This window comes from Pristis pectinata, chromosome 8 (assembly GCF_009764475.1).
Source record: "Pristis pectinata isolate sPriPec2 chromosome 8, sPriPec2.1.pri, whole genome shotgun sequence".
NCBI classification, from domain to species: Eukaryota; Metazoa; Chordata; class Chondrichthyes; order Rhinopristiformes; family Pristidae; genus Pristis; species Pristis pectinata.
The window spans coordinates 15,807,941-15,827,129 of record NC_067412.1 but is presented as its reverse complement, the minus strand read 5'-3'; the positions used below and the strand labels follow the sequence as shown (position 1 = coordinate 15,827,129).

The window sequence follows — 19,189 nt, the reverse complement described above, 5'->3', positions numbered from 1 at the left end:
TTGGTTTTAATAAAATTAATATCTGAGGCAGATTACAATCTGCCAATGCTAAAATATAGCCATTTAGTGCCACTAACTGGGAATGAACTCTTGACAATTTCAGCTGTCTTAATGTCTCCACAAGTAGCTGGTCTATATATTTCAAAATGTCCTAACTTCATTTCGGAATCTTTACTGAGTTAGTTAACTGTAGAGGGTCATCAAGGCTCCTCTGAATGAGGTCCAGCATTAATGAGGAAGCTTTTCAAACGTGTACTCCATCGATTTGGATGTTTACTGACCATTACAAAGTATAACTGGCGAGTTTCTTAATGATCCTCATTTATACTTTGAATATTCTTTCAAAGTTTGATTTAATTTAACTCAGTAGTTCTTATGAGCATAGTAGTGTCTGCAAATGAAATTCACAAAAAGTGAATTGAGAAACACTAGTATTGGTTAACAGAACATTTCCCATATTTTGTATTCATTACCAGCATTCACGTTCTTAGGTCACCCACAGTGGTCAGATGCAAGATAAAGCTATTATGCATACTTTTTGTCCATCCTGGAAGGCTCCTTACTGCCTGTGTGACACTGGTTTTCCAACTTTAGCTGTTTTTGCTACATCTTTGAGATTTTTAATTTATTGAATTGATATTGTCCAAACTAATTTTGGGCAGAATTGGAAAATGGATCAAGGATAGATCAAACCCAAACCCCAACCCCAGAGGTGGAGATGCATAGTTAATCTGCTCTGTTTGAATTCCAATACAATCCAAAGACCAGGAGTATAAATTATTTTGAGCCAATCACTGTCCAGCAACTCTGAATGGAGTTCCTGCAAAGTTTCAATACAGAAAGGGGATTGAAATTAATAGTGCAGAAGTAATGAATATTTGTTGGCAATTTTTCTTTTACTTCTACTCATATTTTATTTAAATGTATTCATGACACCATTACCTTCTACATAATTGAATTTAAGACTATCTTTTGCGATTGGCATACTGTTGCATTACCTGCCTGAGCTCCAGTCAACAAGGTGTTCTTTCCTCTGGCTTTGGTGTGCTCGAGGTTCCTATTTGAGGCAGGGATTTTCAGAACTTCATTGGCGCTACCATACTGTGTTCCCATCAAATGGACACACTGAGGGGATGCTAGGCAACAAGAGCACGAGTAGCCGTGAGTGAGGCTACTGTTTTCCAGGTCATTTACATTCTGCAAGTCCTTTGTTTAAAAAAAAGGGCAGTGACAGGCAGATGTTTCAGCAGTGATTATGATGACTTTAGTAACAGAGCCTTCTCAGCAGGGTGTATTTTCCAACTTATGGACAAAATTGCCTCCAGGACGCCTGTAAAAAGAGAACCCATTTGTTACCTGGGGACAGCTTGATTGTAGAATAAAGTAGATGCAAATGGTGGTGGCTCAGGGAAATGTAGAGGTTAGTGTTGTGGAAGATGCATTGGACCATTTAATGTTTGCAGTTGACAAAGCTCATTAAAGAACAGTGCAGGCACCTGGCTAATTCCCAATGAATGTCTGGCGCGTCATGCTTCCTCGTTACACTGGTGCAATATCATCATTGTTGTTGTTAGCTAGAATAAAATTTCCATCAGAAACCCCAGTGCAAGGAAGGAGCATCTTCAAGAATTGAGAAGGAAATATACTGGCATCTGATATTGCTCTCTTTAGCTCCTCCTTCCTGAGTGAGAAGACAACTAAAGTGCAAATCTGCTGTGTTTCCCTTGCCACTCCAAACATATAAGAATAAAACTTCTTTTCACACCTTATTCATATTGAAGAACTCAACAAATTGCACAATTCAGACATGAACAACATCAATCTGCATCAACAGCCTTTAATGCAGGAAAAAGAGTTCCTCATTTTGGAAAGAGAGGATTTGAACAGGAGATTGAGCCTTTCAGGGAAATACTAGTCAGGAGCAATGCCAGTTAAGCAGGGCTTGTTATTGTACATTGGCTGAGAATTTGCAGTCAGCAATAAACCACCCACGATCTCTGCTGACCTGTGAAAAAGATTTCACTCACTTTTTTTTTGTTGCCTCCTTTAGAAGTTGCTACATTGCCAGCTCCAATCTCAGCAGGGAAGGCCAGTGCAGTGACAGACTGTCCACTCATGGATTCTGTCACATGGGCAGGGGAGGGTAAGGAGGTGCAGAACAAGCATAACCCATGAAAATGCTGAAAAACTTTTGATACTTGACTAAGCCACATCCCTCTGACACTTAGATACATTCCAAAACTCTATATGAAAACAATCAAGCTATGAAGGTATTTTGAAGATTATTATTTTAAAAAACTCTAAGCACTTAAATATTAAGTAAATAGTTAAGAAAAAGTTAAATATACCAGCAGTTATGCCTAACTCCTTGCAATTGTTTTCCATTGGGTGAATTCCTGAACGCTGGCCAGTTGCAGCTTGTTGCTGAACTCCAGGGGTGCAGCACAGTGATGCAGGCAGTAGAGCTGCTGCCTCACGGCTCCAGAGACCCAGATTCAATCCTGACCTCCGGTTCTCCCGGTGACCGCGTGGGTTTTCTTCGGGTGCTCTGGTTTCCTCCCACATTCCAAAGACATGCAGGCTGCTAGGTTACTTGGCCACTGAAAGTTTCCGCTAGGGTGTAGGTGAGTGGTAGAATCTTGGGGGTGGGAGGGAGTTGATGCAAATGTGGGGAGAATTTTTAAAAAATGCATTTAAGGTATGATTATAAATGGGTGGTTGGATGGGCTCTGAGAGTTGATGGGCCTTTTTCCCTACTGTATATCTCTATGACTCTGAGGAATTTGCTCTTGGGAGCACAGTTGGGAAATCAGTGAGCAGCTGCCAGCAAATTTGTGCCTTCTGTGTTTGTGTGTGCAGAAACCCTGAACATGCCGGCACTTATGCCAAGAAATTTCCACTCAAAATCTGGCCCACTGTTTTAAATCCTTTGTTTGTGTCTAGGTTTATTATTTATAGTCTTCATGGGGAATCTCTCTACTAGCTATTCTGGACCTTTGGTATGCTGGAAATTCAGGGAGTTACAGAGTATAGGGCAAGATACTTTGCATTCTGAAGGAATGCCAACTATATTAACACTGATAAAATATGGAATAAGCAGAACTATAATGAGAAATGGTGAGGTCAGAGAGAAAAGTTGGAAATTATTTGTATAGGTCTATTAAATGAAGGATATTTTCTTGTATCCTGTCCAGAAACAAAGGAGATAAAATGGCCTTCATGGCATTAAATCAGCATTAATGACCCATTGAAGAAAATGAATTTGTACTGTCTTTTTCTTTCCTTCTCCCAAGGAGAGGTTTTTCTATTTTTGTGTTGGTGTTAGAAGACTGAGCTGGAGATGCAGCAGAACATCAGTTGGGATGCTTTTAGTTCTTACAAGCCATTGAAGTAGCTGGTTATTTACACAGATCCTTTCACTAAATACATGCTTATCTTAAAACAGTATGATAAAGTGAAACAAAAACAAGAATTTCTGTGGCTGGTGGCAAACATAGGACACAAACATTATCTCGGGCATTAAGGACTGTTACACAAAATAGCAATTGTTATGATAGAATAAATGAAGTTATGATAGAACTGACACAGCTTTAGATCTTGTCTCCTCTTCATCGCAATGTTTACATTTATTGTCACAATATCACCTGGCATTGCCCCCATTTCATTGCCCCCAAACCATTAAAATCTATGAGTGTTCCAAAATTGCATGCACACTTGCCTGCTCCAACAGTGCTCTTACTGGCAGTGAACCACATGCTACTCAACTTAAGGTTAGTGGAATGAAGATTAGGTTTGAATAAAGGGCAGATAACATGACACATAAAACTTACAGCTGGTGAAGTTGAAAACCTCTTCATCCTCGCTTAATCCTTCCTCTGTAATCTCTATCCATCCTTTGTTCTAAAATTCAGAAGTTTTAATTTCAAGTTAAGCTTTCAATGACGATGAGGGCTTAAACAAAGTTTATTTTGGGAAGAAAGCAAAATGTGCCCTCGGCTGAGCCTTCTACCTGTGTTTAAAGGTTTGATGGCTCCTGCTTGGGTGCATGAGTTCTGCTGTCTACATCTGCCTTTCCTTTCAATAACTCAGTGAAGAGACTGTTGTCTTTCCTGATTGACTGGGCTAGTAAATTAAGGGTGGTGCTGCTCCTTGTCTGTTTTTTTTTCTTTGATTGTCTGAAGTTGTATTGGATTTAGAGCTTTAGTTCACCACTGGACACCAATCCCTCAAATGTTGCCCTCTGAACATTAATTTTGGAAACAAGGACTTCAGCTATAAGAATTTCTCCCTAAATCTCTCTAATTTTTCCTTCCTCTTCAAACTTCAAAACCCAATGCCTCAACTAAACTTTTGGTTGCTATTCCTTATTTGCTATCTGCTTAATTCAGCATCCTTTTACCATTAATATTAAAAGCGCTGTATCAGAGCAAGTTCCTGTTGTTGGTCACTTAGCCTCTGTTTCTCATGTTTTCAATGTATGGGCTCATAGGTGTGGCATAGCCACTTGACAGTGTACAGTAGGATTAGAATAAGATTGCAGCAAAAGCCTCATCCATCAAAAGAAAGAAAAAAGGAAAAAATAAGAGCCCACAATGGGGCAGTCATTTACTCCAAGTCACTAATTATGAGGTTTGTGATTGGCTGCTGAATCATGAAAGGCTGTAGGTAAATGGAGAGAGGAGTTTAGGAAACTGAATATGGATCAAATTTGAAGCATGTTTTTTTTTACTGCACTACATAGAGTGCAATTCAAAACCTGTCCAGTTGTGAAACTTGAGGATTGAGAATCTGGTTAAAAGACTGATAGGAACCTACAGAAAAATCAACCAAGAGGTTGATGGGACCGCTGGGGTGCATGTGCTTTCTGAGGTTCATCTGCAGTCAAGGGTCTACATGTTCCACTCATGCTCTTCACAGTAGCACTTGGTGTATGAATGTGTCTATTTATACAAGGTGTGAGGGATTTCACACATCATATATTCTGCTTCAGTGATAGTTGAATGTTCACCAGCTAGACAGATTGATGTATGAAATGCCCATCTTCATACAAGTGTGTATGTGTGTGTGCGCGCGCCTGTGTGCATATATGTTTATACATGTGTTTGTAGGTGTTCATGGTGTACATTAATAGTTTGAAGAACCTATATTGATTCTGAATGGGAACAACTTGTGCCTCTTCCAGGAATGGGAAAGGAAGTTGAAAATCTCATCATGGAGAACACTCAGCTTTTGGAAACCAAGTAAGGAATGTAGTTTAATGTTAATTTTCTGCTTGGGTTTACTAATGTAGAGACAAAGCCCTGTAAGCTTTGCACCAGAAAAGACTTGTACCATTTATTACTATGGACTTGGGTAGTTCAGCCAACTTCTAATTCAAATTTGCTTATTTTGCATTGAAATTAAATCAATGCATACTTCTTATTAACATTATTTGATCTGAATAATTGGATAATTTAAATTTGGTTTCACTGAAATAAGTTGTCAGAGATTGGGGACAGATTTATTCTTGTTTTCTCATTTGTACGAAGGATCCGCTGAATGCAACAAACAGGAAATATAAGTTTGTATAATGGAGCATATTACTTTGCCTTTACCCCTGAGTGTGAACCATCATTGCCATCCCAGTGTAATAAGATCAAAATCTGCATTGCTTTCATGGTAATATATGAATAAGTTCCAGTTTACTTTGCATAGTTTTAAGAACAGTCTGAATGTTCAATGGAAACATAACACAATTTGCTGATTTAAGTTAATTTGTGATATTATTACAAACTCAGGTGCGCATTATCTGTGTGTTGTCATCAGTTTCCCAGTAGGAGAGTCAAGTTGAATTTATTGTCACATGCACAAGTACATGTATGCACAGGTGCAATGAAAAAACTTAGTTGCAGCAGCATCACATGCACATATAAGCAGCATTCACAAGAAAAATATAAATTAAACATAATTTTTACAAGAAAGAACACAATTAGAACAAAAAAAGGTCCATTATAGTGCAAAGTGATCATAGTGCTGCTAAACTGTAGTGATTAGGGTTTTGCCAGTTAGTTCAAGAACTGAATGGTTGAAGGGAAGTAGCTGTTCTTGAACCTGGTGGTATGGGACTTCAGGCTGCTGTACCTCTTGCCCAATGGTAGCTGCGAAAAGATAGCATGGCCCGGATGATGAGGATCTTTGATGATAGATATTGCCGCCTTGAGGCAGCATCTCCTGTAGATACTACCAATGGTGAGGAGGGATGTGCCCGTGATGCATTGGGTAGAGTCCACTACTCTCTGCAGCTTCTTGCGTTCCTGTGCATTCAAATTGCCATACCAGACCATGATGCAACCGCTTAGGATACTTTCAACACTACATCTGTAGAAGTTTATTAGAGTGTTTAGTGACAAGCCGAACCTCCTTAACCTCCTAAGAAAGTAAAGATGCTAGCACGTTTTCCTTATGATTGCATCTATGTGTTGGGCCCAGGGCAGCTCATCCGATATGTTAATTTTAATTCGATAGGAATTTAAAGCTGCTGACTCTCACCACCACCAATCCCCCAATGTAGACTGGCACATGTTTGCCCTCTTTCCCCTTCCTGAAGTCAACAAACAGCTCTTTAGTTTTGCTGATGTTGAGCGAGAGGTTGTTGTTGCGGCATCACTCAACGAGGTATCTTATGTTGTTAAAACGGTTGGGGATAGTTCAAAGGGAGTATGACAAGTGGAAGTTAGACACTTCAGAAAATGCAGGTGCTAAAGTGCAGCTCTACTTATTAGCAGCCTGTGTAGAGCCTGAAATATGAAGGAATTATGAAATGGTAGGAAAAGGTGAAGAGAGAGGTCTTCTGGGTTTAGTCATGAGATACAGATAAGAGACTGCACCTGACTTGCTCTTTAATGGTTGCTGAATTTTCAGGTCTCCTGCAGGGGTTAGTATTGCAAGAGTTGTATTACCAGATAATGTGGAATGACACTTGTTCCTCACTAAGTGATTATTTTCTGTTTGGTGACTACATCTGAATGAAGATGAGAGATTTTGGTATTCGGGTCACTTTAGTTGAATGTGTTCTAACTCAGTGACCTTGACTGCTTTTAAGGAATGCCCTGAATATCGTGAAGGATGACCTGATTGCAAAGGTGGATGAGTTATCAAGTGAGCAGGAGGTGCTGAAAGGGGAGTTAGAGACTGTCAAACAAGCCAAAGCTAAGGTTGAGAACCGGATGAAGGAATTGGAGGAAGAACTGAAACGGTAAGATCGTGCATAAGGATCTATTATTTATCTATTGTACAGAGAGATCTATTGTGCAAGTCAGCTGTGTGCTTCATTGATGACTCTTGAATGAACCAGCTGTTAAGGGATGTCTCATTATTAAACTGTGTATTAATAACACACACACATGATGATATGGCAGAAATGTTGATGTTATTAGCCCCAGACAACCCCTGCTATTTTCATAAACATCCTGCACTTGTATCTATCTTACAAGTGAACTCTGAATGAAATTGCATTTACCAGTTCTCAGCAACCAAAAATGCCTAATATTCAAAGGTTAAATATAATCTTACTGAAATATTTATGTTTTGTTCTGATTAGGTAAGAATCATTGTTAAAAATAATGTCTTAGCATTGGCCTAGAGGGATAATGTGCCACCTCACAGACATGAGCATGCGATTTAGAATGGCACTTCAATGCAAGTCTATGGAGGTGATGAGATGTTAAACTCCAGATGTACTCTCTTTGCATTGTTTATACTGATACCCAAGACTCTGATGTTTGGTTAAGGACTTGGGAAGGCTTGCTTGTGAGCAGCGTATTAACTGCTGGATGGGAGCTCCCTGTGGGATAATTGGTCAGAATGTTATTGTGGAGCTAGCAGGCATGTTCTTCAGCTGAAACACAAATGCTTGAGGCAGTCTCCATGTAATTTCAAGTTAAAGTAGCAATCAGATTCTTAGGACCACAATTTATGTATAAAGTGTAACTTGAAAATGGTTGTGGGCATGTGGGACAATTCAGAGTGGTGCTTGTTACATTGTTGTAGTTAATAAAACAGAAAGACCACAGAGCCCACCATGAACCAGTCAACTCCCAATTAATATCAGGTGCAACAAGTTAAAATCACCCCTTTGCATCAGTGTCATTCAATAGTTGAACTGTTTTTGCTTCTAGAATTTGTTTCTCAAAGGACAAATATTAACTCATTTTTTCAGATATAATTTATATTGGCTTTTAGTGTTTATAAGGATGATTTCAGCATTAACATAGACTTCAGATCATTGGTATCTTGTCAGTCCCATGGTTATTTACTCTCCATGACAACAGTGGAAGTTACATTTAAGTTAATTGAACAATCTTGTTGTAACTCAATGGGGGATAAAAACATAGAAGTAAACATAGAACCGTACAGGGCAGGAACAGGCCCTTCAGCCCACAATGTCTACGCCGAACACAATGCTGAATTAAACTAATTCTCTTCTGTCTGTACGTGATCCCTAACCCCCCCGCCCTATTCCCTGCATTTTCATGTGTCAAATGGCTGCTGTCGTATCTGCTACCACCACCACCCCCCTCCCCCACTGCAGGCAGCCCGTTCCAGGCACCTACTGCTCTCTGTGTAAGTAAAAAAGCTTGCTACACATATCTCCTTTAAACTCCACCCCCCCACCACACCTTAAGTGCATGACTTATTTGAAATTTCTACCTTCAGAAGAGAAGTTAGAATGACTATCTATGCCTCTCAATATTTTAAACTTTAAAAGGGAAGAAATTTGATTCTAGGTCTCGATACACAGTAGTGTAACGGTTAGCGTAATGCTTTACAGCGCCAGCGACCTGGGTTCAATTCTGGCCACTGTCTGTAAAGAGTTTGTACCGTCTCCCCGTGTCTGCATGGGTTTCCTCCCACATTCCAAAGACGTACAGGTTAGGAAGTTGTGGGCATGCTATGTTGGCGCCAGAAGTGTGGCGACACTTGTGGACTGCCCCTGGAACACTACGCTAAAGATTCATTTCACTGTGTGTTTCGATGTACATGTGACTAATAAAGAAATCTTATCTTGCAGAAAAAAGAAAAAAAATTGAAATCTGAATTAGGCCCACAGATGGAATTAAAATGTGTTGCTGTTATTGGAAGTACACACAACAGCAACTATTATTTTAAAAAAAATTATTTTGCTTTACTTTATCATAGATTTAAAATTTCACCCTAAATTTAATGCTCACTATTTTGGGCTGGACGAATATATATGGTGGATTAAAAAATGTCATTAATAAAATATGTGCATTTTGTAACTAGCACATTGCTGACACTGACAAGCCATGACTCTGCCTTCACAGCTTACACCAAACATGGTCAGTAATGTTTCAAGCTATGGTTAAGCCCTTCCCAACTGCTAAGGTACATTCTTTTTAAACTCTAGGGTGAAATCAGAAGCTATTGTTGCCATGAATAATAAGGAGGGCAAAGAAGAGCTGGAGGACGTAAGTGTAAGTTATCGAGATTATGTATCAGATTGTCTGTGCTTGTTCACTTAATGAGTGTGATTGAGTGGCTCCAATTGCAAAAGGAAAAACTTCAGTTTCAGGGAAGACTTGCTTCCACTCCAGTGGGTTCCATGTTGCCCTCCAGCTAACGAGGGCAGTGTGGAACCCTGAGACTCTGCTACAAGCAGATAGGAGGTGTGTGATGAGGCGGGTAGGTGGGTTCATTTGGAAGGTGTGTACCTTCTGCTTTCACGCTTCACTCAAGTTATTAATGCTGTCCTGAATGCTCCTCCTCCATTTTGATCTGTGGTGAGTCAGGAATTGTGGGGATATTATACTTTACCAAGGAGGGTTTGACAACATCCTTGAATCTAGTTCCCAGTCCATTTGTTAATCTCTTGCTGTGTTGGAACTTGGAGTAGACTGTCTCTTTCAGGAGTCTGATGTTCGGCATGCAAACAACATAGCTTGCCTATCAGATGCAACTGTGTTTAAGTAGGGCCTCATTGCTGAGGATACTGGCCTAGGGGGAATGCTACTGCTGGTTTGTCTATCCTGCCAGTGAATTTGAAGGGTTTTGCAGAGATAGTGTCAATGGTACTGTTCCAGTGCTTTGAGCTGCTTGATGCAGATCATCCATGAGTTAGAGGCTTTGAGGAGAGCAGGATCACTGCTGCCTAGTAGAACATGGGCTGTTGCTGCATTTGAAATCTTGATCTTTAGTCCATTGCATCCATGTTGTCATTTTTGGCAATCTACACTAATTGCATTTCCTTGCATTAGGTCAGTATCCATCGGTGCCTTGCCCATTGAAGTGTCTGTCTAAATGTCTATTAAACATGGTGATTTTTATTTGAATCTACCACCTCGTCTGGCAGCAGGTTCAAGATATCAACCACTCTCAATGTTTAAAAAAAACTTACCCCTTAAATACCCTCTCACTTTAAACCAGTGCCCTCTTGTTTTTGATACCCCTGCCACAGGAAAAGATTTTGGCAATCTACCTTGGCTGTACCTTTTATATACCTCAGTCAGGTCACCCTTTGGCCTCCTTTGGTCAGGGAAAACAAGGCCAACCTATCCAATCTCTCCTCATAACTAAAGTCCTCCAACCAGGCAACATCCTGGTGAATGTCCTCTGCACTCTCTCCAACACAACCACGTGCTTCCTATAGTGTGGCAACCAGAACTGCACATAATACTCCAAATGCAGTCTCACCATTGTTTTGCAGAATTTCAATAAAACATCCCAACTTTTATATCCTGTGTACCAACCTGAAAGCAAGCACGTTATTTGCCGCCTTCACCATGCTATCTACCTGATGTTGCCACTTTCAAGGAACTATGGATTTGGACCCCTAGGTCTCTCTGTTCATCAACGTTGCTTGGCACCCTGCCATTACTGTATATGTCCTACCCTTATTTGACTTCCTAAAATCCATCTCCACATGGTTGTTGGGATTAAATTCCATTTGCTAATGCTCCCCCCAACTTTCCATCTGATCTATATCCTGTTGTAGCTTTAGACAGCCTTCCTCACTATCCATAACACCACCAACTTTTGTGTCATCCACAAACTAACTAATTGTACCTCCTATAAGTCATTGATATGTCATAAACAACAAGGGCCCCAGCACCGATTCCTGTGGTATACCCCTGGTCAGACTTCCAAATGAAAAAGCAAACGTCCACCACTACCTTCTGCCTATCATCAAGCCAGTTTTGGATACAATTAGCCATCTTGCCTTGGAGCCCATGTACCAATGTTCTGGATCAATCTACCATGAAGGATCTTGTCAAATGCCTTACTAAAGTCCAGATAGACAATGTCTACTATCCTGCCTTCATCATTCTTTCTTATTATTTCCTCAGAAACCTCAATCAAATTACTGAGACAGGATTCTCCCTGCACAAAACTATGCCGACTATCTGTAATCAGTCCCTCCCTTTCCAAATTTCCATCCCTGAGAGTTTTCTCCAATAACTTTCCTACCACTGACTGAAGGCTCACTGGGCTGTAGTTACCTGGTTCATCCTTGCTGCCCTTTCTAAATAAAATAACAACCTATCCTTCAGTTTTCTGGCACCTCACCTGTGCAAATATCTCTGTCAGGGCCCCAGCTATCTCCTCCCCTTGCTTCCCATAGCAACCTGGGATAGATCTTATCTGCCCCTGGAGACTTATCAACCCTTATGCAACCCCCCCCCCCTTAATATGGACCTGCTTATCGACATACCTCTCTCTGAACTCGCTTTTTTCCATGTCATCAGGATATACAGGCGGGAACTTTTCATTTCGGACCTAGCCCACATTGCCTGGTTCCAAACACAGATAATCCCTTTGGTCCTTAAGGGAACCTCTCTTCCCTTGGCTACCCATTTGCTCCTGATATAGAATGTGTTGGGATTCTCCATAGTCTGACTTGCCAAAGATATTTTATGCCCTCCTAATTTCTTTATTAACTTCTCTTCTGCACATTCTATATTCCCTGAGAGACTCCCTGGATTCCAGTTGCCTGCATCTGCCATATGCTTCCTTATTTTTCCTGATCAAACCTTCAATAACCTTTGTCGTCCAAGCTTCCCTAATCTTGCCATCTTTGCCTTTCACCCTTAGCAAACATACTGGCTCTGAACTCTTGCTACCTCTCTTTTAAAAGACTCCCACTTGTCAGTTGTTGTTTTACTTGCAAGCATCTGCTCCTGATCTACTTTTGCCAGGACCTCTCGTATGCTATTGAAATCAGTCCTTTCCCAATTCAAGATTTCATCTTGAGGGGCAACTTATCCCTTTCTATGATTACCTTGAGACTTACAGAATTATGGTCACTGTTCCCAAAATGTCTCCCCTTGACACTTCCACCACCTCCCCAGTTTCATTTCCTAAAATAAGGCCGAGTACAGCCCCTTCCCTTGTTGGAATCTCTTCATATTGTTTCAAAAAATTTCTTGGATGCTCTGAACCCATTTTGCCCCATCTAAGCCACTTGCAATTAGACAATCCTAGTCAATATTGGCAAGGTTAAATCCTCCCCCTACCTTTTTATCCTGGCTTCTGCCCTCTTCCTTTCCAGTCCTGATGAAGGGTCTTGAACTGAAACATCAGCTGTTCATTTCCCTCCATAGATGCTGTCTGACCTGCTGAGTTCCTCCAGCATTTATTGTGATTCCATCATCTACAGAATTTCTTGTGTCATCATTATAACCCTGTTCTTTCATCTTTCTGTACTTTGCTTACATATGCATCCATTAATTTCCACAGACTGTTGGGAGGTCTGTAAATATTCTGTGGTGATGGAAACAACCATATGCAACTAAAACAAAATGCTATATAAAAAAAGCTTGCATCCTCTGTCTACACTGTTACCTTTGGAAAGTCAAGCTTGTTATGTTTGTTCACCAGCACCTTAGTAAGGCATCTTATTGTTAGCTTCACCTTCAATAATAGATGTTATTCTTTACAATCCAATGTTTAAATGAAACATTTTACTTCAGACATTTTCTAAGGAAATAATAATTCCCTGTATAAAATCAGAAAATGGGGAATGTAGTCAGCAGGTTGTGCAGCATCCAAGACAAACAGTTAACATTTCAGGTCAGTGAGCTTTCTTTAGATAGATCACTGGTAATATTTACTAGCTAGAAGTAACCTTTTCTGTATTTCCTTACATAATAGGATAATGTTAAGGATAAATCCTATTATTAACTATTCTTTGAAACTAAAGTAACATTTTGTGTTGAAACTACTAGCAAATAAGTAGAGTTGGAAATCACCTCTGGAGGTTTATTGAGACTTTCAGTCAGATGGTCTAAAATAAATGGGGTTTGTGGGGTAGTGATTACATTTCTAACCTTTGGACTAATTGAAATTGAGCATCCTACATAGCAATGGCAGTTTTAGAATTAGAATTTAGTAGAACATAGAACACTACAGCATAGTACAGGCCCTTCAGCCCCCAATGTTGTGCTGACATTTTATCCTGCTCTAAGATCTATCTAACCCTTCCCTCCCACATAGCCCCCTATTTTTCTATCATTCATGTGTGAATTAAAATGCTGGTATTGATGAAAATGACCTTGGAGCAGGGGAATTATTGGACAATTCAGTTGGTCCCTAATGCATTGGAGGGAGGGTAAGATGTAAACATGACCAAATCTGGCCAGTATTTCACTTGAGTTCCATATCTTAGCTCTTACATAGAAACATAGAAAAACCTACAGTACAATTCAGGCCCTTCGGCCCACAAAGCTGTGCTGAACATGTCCCTACCCTAGAAATTACTAGGCTTACCCATAGCCCTCTATTTTTCTCATCTCCATGTACCTATCTAACAGTCGCTTAAAAGGCCCTATCGTATCCTCCTCCACCACCGTTGCCGACAGCCCATTCCACACACTCACCATTCTGAGTAAAAAAAACTTAGCCCTGACATCTCCTCTATACCTACTCCCCAGCACCTTAAACCTATGTCCTCTTGTGGCCACCATTTCAGCCCTGGGGAAAAGCCTCTGACTTATTTAAATTATTTTTAAATACCTTAAATCTTTAAATACCTACTACCTTTAAATGGCACAGCAAACATTTAAGTTGTAATTTAAAAAAAATAACTTCAGCATTGCATCAGCATCTTCATATGGAGCTCAAGAAAAGGAAAGCTCACTGTCAGTTTCTCAGGGCAGTTAATGGGCAGTGCTTATTACTGGCTGCTGTCATAGGACAACTAGTGAGGGGCAATAAATAGCCACTGAATAAATATTAAAAACTGGATCATAAACTTAATCTTTAAGATATTGTTGTAGATCTACATTTCCATGTGCTGCTTCATCGAAACTAAAGGTAGTGGGTGAACTGAAGGATGAGTAATTAGATATTCAGTGCAGTAGAAGATGATGTTTAAAAGCAAATAGCTGATGTGTTGCAGAGATCCTGCCTCAGTTACATTTTTGTTTTCCAGCTTTGGTTTATTGCATGCCTGGTGTTCATCTTGTTCTTTTCTTGCTTCTGTAATTTGATGATTCTTGGAGTTATTTATATGTCCATCAATTAAAATATATTGCATGTCAGTGTGACCACTCAGCAGTGGGCTAATCACTTTCTTCAATCCTTTCAGTTGGACTGTGGTATTTCTCGTATAAATCATTGGGGTTACTGTGAGCTATTTTCCTGCCTTGCTTCTGAAGGAAGGCTATGTAAAGGTGAGACAGTGATGATACAGAGGATTAAAAACAACAGGAATCCCTGGGGTGCTGTTGCCAAATGAAGGCATCCAGGGACAAAGTGAAAATCAAAAAATGAATCAAGCATGGTAGCTAACACTTGCCTTCTGGCCCTTGTAGTGCACTTTATAAGTAGCTGGCTAGACGTCTTGTCAAGGGTGTGGGAGGAGATCACCTATTGTTTCTTCCAGTGGCTCAAGAAGACTTGGGGCAAAGATAACAAAGAGATTAATTCAAGCAAGCATATCCTGCAGTGATGCTGTTTCCTGCCACAGTCACAGTTGCAGAATGTTCATAAAATGGATTTCTGTCGTGAGGAGGCAGCTCTGTGCTCTCTTGACTGTGTTACTGCCACTTTGCTACTGTATTAATGTACATAAGGGTGCTGGTTTTTATCTGTTCTGGTGAAGTAATGCTTCCATAACCTACAGGATGATGTGCAGGTGGCACAGAGACGGCGCTTCACTCGAGTGGAGATGGCACGGGTCCTGATGGAGCGCAATCAGTACAAGGAGAGGCTGATGGAGTTGCAGGAGGCTGTCAGGTGGATTGAAATGATCAGGTGGGAAAGCACATGACCATTTAATAGTTTGTAGAGAAATATGTTTTACCGAGTTTCAGTAATGGTTTACTTATTCCATGTCCCAACACTCCGTACCATCTCTTTAATTTGACTATTAAAGATAAAGTGGAGCAATGCATTGCCTGGATCCAGCTGACATAAGACAAATCTCAATCCTAATTTGCCCATAATGTTGTTAACATTCTTGTCCAGGTGTTTCTTGATATTACACAAATTTTCTTTCAGCACTGATATTTGCTCACTGATTTTTTGACATATTTATTGGGTGTGGGTGTTGCTGGCAAAACTGATTTATTACCCTAATTTCCCTCAAGAGGGTGGTAGTGAGACACTGCAGTTAATGTATTGAAATCATAATGATGTAACAACTAGGTAAACAATTTGCAGCTGAAATTTGTCTTTGTTAATAGCATAAAATCAGCTCATTGTGAATCAAGCCAACTGAAAAAGGAGTGATGAACGTAAAACGGGTTGCCAATTTGATCTTCATTGATAATCTTTCTCGTGAGGCATCTTGTTTATAACGCAACTAATCAAAGATCCTTTATCAAATATTCTTCCAGTTGACACAGAATGCAGTGAATTCTGCTAGGGTGTAATTTCATCAAAATTCTGACCTTATGATATGCAAGTGAGAAAGCCAGTTTGTTCAGATTTATTATTACAGTGCACAGATTAGACCACATTTGTAGGAAGTTATTTGATTTCTGGTCATTACACCACTGAAATCTTAAACTCCTTTGAGGATGATACAGGGAAGATCACTTGGAGTAATTCTAACACCCACAATATAGAAATTGTGGAACCAATGGCTTCTGACCAACGTGACTTTGAAAAGGAAAATTTCAAAGGGATGACACCTAATCCGGAGAAATTAGCTGGGAAAGATGATCTCAATTGGGAAGATATTGAACATTTGAAAAAGTTATAAAGTTGAATATTGCAGGATAAGTATATATCCAAGAGGAATAAATGTAAAATAAATCAGAGGAATAAGCAGTAAAAACAGAAATAAGAATTGTCTGTCTTGATAAAATCTGGAGCTCTTTGAGCACGTTATAGTTAAGTTGACAGCTGAACAGTGGTGTGGTTACTTGCACTTTGGGAAGGCATTTGACATTGTGTCACATGAAAGGTTACTAATTTAAGTAAAAGATAGTCCAAGTTAGAATGCATAATTGGAGGTCAATTTGGCTAATTGGAAATGTAGGATATATACAATCTTAGTATGGGAAAAAATTGAGTTTGATCCTACATGTTGGCACTTAGGTCCTGTTTCTAATTCATTAATGAACTGGTTGTCAAAGATAAATGTAAGATTGTCTAATTTGCTGATGGAGAAAGGAAGGGCAAGGGGAACAGCAAGTTTTACAGATTGATGGGCAATGCAATTGCCAATTGGCTTTGGTAAATGTAAAGTATGAAATGCTGATTGTAGGAATGAACATCATCAGTTTATTGAATTGGCAGAAAGAAGCAAAGCATAATGGTTGAATCATCTATTTCAATGTCTGAACAATGTGACGAGTGACTAAGAAAGCCAATTTGCTTGAATTTTTCATCAGACCATATAGTCCAAATCTCCTGTGGTTACAGCGCATGGATCGGACCTCATTTGTGGGATATTATTCATTTCTGGTCATCACACTACTGAAATCTTGTAAACTTCATTAAGGAAGGTTTAGGGAAGGTCATTTAGGCTGATTCTAATTGTAAAGGCTGTGAGCTATAAAGAAAAGTGGAAAAAGTGTAATCTCCAAGGTCTAAAAGGTTAGCAGAGCTATGGACAAAACAGACTTGGGAATAATATTATTGGATCTCAGTAAAGTTATATCATGAATATATATCCAAAATAATCCAAAAAAAATTAGACTAGATATCCTACATTAGTATTAGTGAGAAATTTTATAGTGGGTATTAGGAAGAATTTCTTCAGAGTATAAGATAATGTTTGGAAGAATCTGTGAACAGAAACATTCAAAGTAAAGCTCGAAGCTGGGGGCAAGTGTTAAATTTCTTGGAGGATGGCTTTAGTGATCTGAAGAGACTTTTATCATCCTTCACTTTTCTCACATCTGCTTTGTTCAGCATGGTTTATTCATATCAAGTGGTAGCCAGACCTCTACTGCATTGGTGATGAATTGCCAGGAGCCAAGTAAAGAGTCTCTCAGCTTTCTTCACTTGGTGGAGATCTTTCAATTCCATCTGTTGCAAGTCAGAGTCCAAGAACTGTAAGGTTCAGATAATCAAAGCAGTGTGCAAAAAGCAAAATCTAACACTGGTGCTGCTCTATGTTCAGGGCTGTGTTCCGAAATATACGAGAAGCTTAGTACCACCAGTGATTAGAAAGGTATAACATTGCTAGTTCATTTAATATGGATGTTCACTTTAGTTGATACAGCAAATAGAACTTGCAGAATAATTTGAGTGCGTCGAGTAGTTGGCAGTGATTTGACAGTCAGCACCAGCATTAGTTGTGACATTGTAGTTTGGCACAGCTCCAGTCTGCTAAGGTACTTCCAGTAGATTTGGCAATTTGGATTGAAATGGTGGTTCATTTTGAGGTAGTAGTTTGTGATCTTTGGAATTAACTTTATGAAATTTGTCGTCCGAGTTCATAGAATCTTTTAAATGTATTTCCAGCAAATTGAAGAGTCAGATTCCACTTGATCAGAAGCACTCCACCAACTTGCTTAAAAATAAGTTGCTGTCAAGTAGACATTAGGTTAAACGGGATTAAGTGTGTGTACAATGTGACATTTGCTGTCCTATATTTTAATGTTCAATAGAGCTTCTCGAGAGGATCCAGCAATTCAGGAGAAGAAAAAGTCAGGTATCTGGCAGTTGTAAGTACTTTTATATTGGAGAATAATACTATTAGAATAAATGGGAAAAAATCTATTCGAAGTGCATCTCTTGCTGAATAACTAAAAATGTATATTTTTATGATCAATAGTTTCAAGGTAAACAAAATATAACGATAGGCAGATGGGTGGCTCACTCTGAGGACTCTGTAATTGTCTTGTTTGTCTGACTGCTGGAAGATGTGAACAAACCTTTAAGATGGATCGTGGTTTGTGAGCTTTCCTCACACTGTGCTCTTGGTTCCATTTACACATGTATATCTGTCTCCTCTGGTATGATAATTCAAGCAGTGTTGGGGTTCATGAATATAGATTAAGCGAGCATTCTCTGTTCATCAACTTATGTTTCCTTAAGGATCTTTACTGAGGCCTAGGCTTTTCATCATAATGATAATAGCTTGGACAAAGGAAGAGGGAGATTTATACAGTAAAATTATGATAATCTGGCACATGCAGGAATTAGTTGATTCTGGATTGGTAGATTTTCCCAACTATTGGATGTTGTTCAATATTAATTCTGCAACACACTTGTGATTAGTTTTTTTAGATGTCACGCAGTATTATAATACATTTTCCAGTGGACTTGGTAAGCCTCGGGAGTGGGGGAACAGGGGTCCCAGTGGGATTCGGTGGAGCGCAGGAACTGAAATGAGAGTTGGGGTAGTGTGAGAAGCACTGTCTGGTGAACCAGCTGCTGAAACGTCGAGGTTTCTGAATGGTCGGATGATGGATTTTCTGAGTTATACTGTAGTCAGGTTTGTCATTGACACTAATTAGGAGGTATTGTCAATTGTCTAGATGGGAGCATAAATTACAAGGGACATTGTGGAAAAAATTGGCATGTGAAATTTATTAGACAGTGGTTTTGAAATGCAATATTGAAATATTTCAGCATGAAAGATGAGTAAGTGTGGAGCACAATAGGATTCAGCTATTTATGTACACAAATCAGTAAATACTCATGCACACATATAAAAAGTAAAGGAAAAGACTAATAGAATGTTGGCCTTTAATTTATGGTGGTTGGAAAACATGACGAAATGTTGCTTTTGTTG

The 19,189-nt window shown here is 39.5% G+C and overlaps 1 protein-coding gene across 11 annotated transcripts in view; it reads left to right on the top strand.

The window, feature by feature from the left end:
- mapk8ip3 (mitogen-activated protein kinase 8 interacting protein 3) overlaps positions 1 to 19,189 on the top strand; it is a 138,994-nt gene that overhangs the window by 70,217 nt on the left and 49,588 nt on the right. For all 11 annotated transcript variants that reach the window (XM_052021218.1, XM_052021225.1, XM_052021226.1 and 8 more), the window contains 5 exons: positions 5,183 to 5,240; positions 7,082 to 7,234; positions 9,407 to 9,473; positions 15,119 to 15,249; positions 18,060 to 18,116. In XM_052021218.1, the coding sequence (XP_051877178.1) occupies positions 5,183 to 5,240; positions 7,082 to 7,234; positions 9,407 to 9,473; positions 15,119 to 15,249; positions 18,060 to 18,116 (466 nt within the window). The remainder of the gene's footprint in view (positions 1 to 5,182; positions 5,241 to 7,081; positions 7,235 to 9,406; positions 9,474 to 15,118; positions 15,250 to 18,059; positions 18,117 to 19,189) is intronic.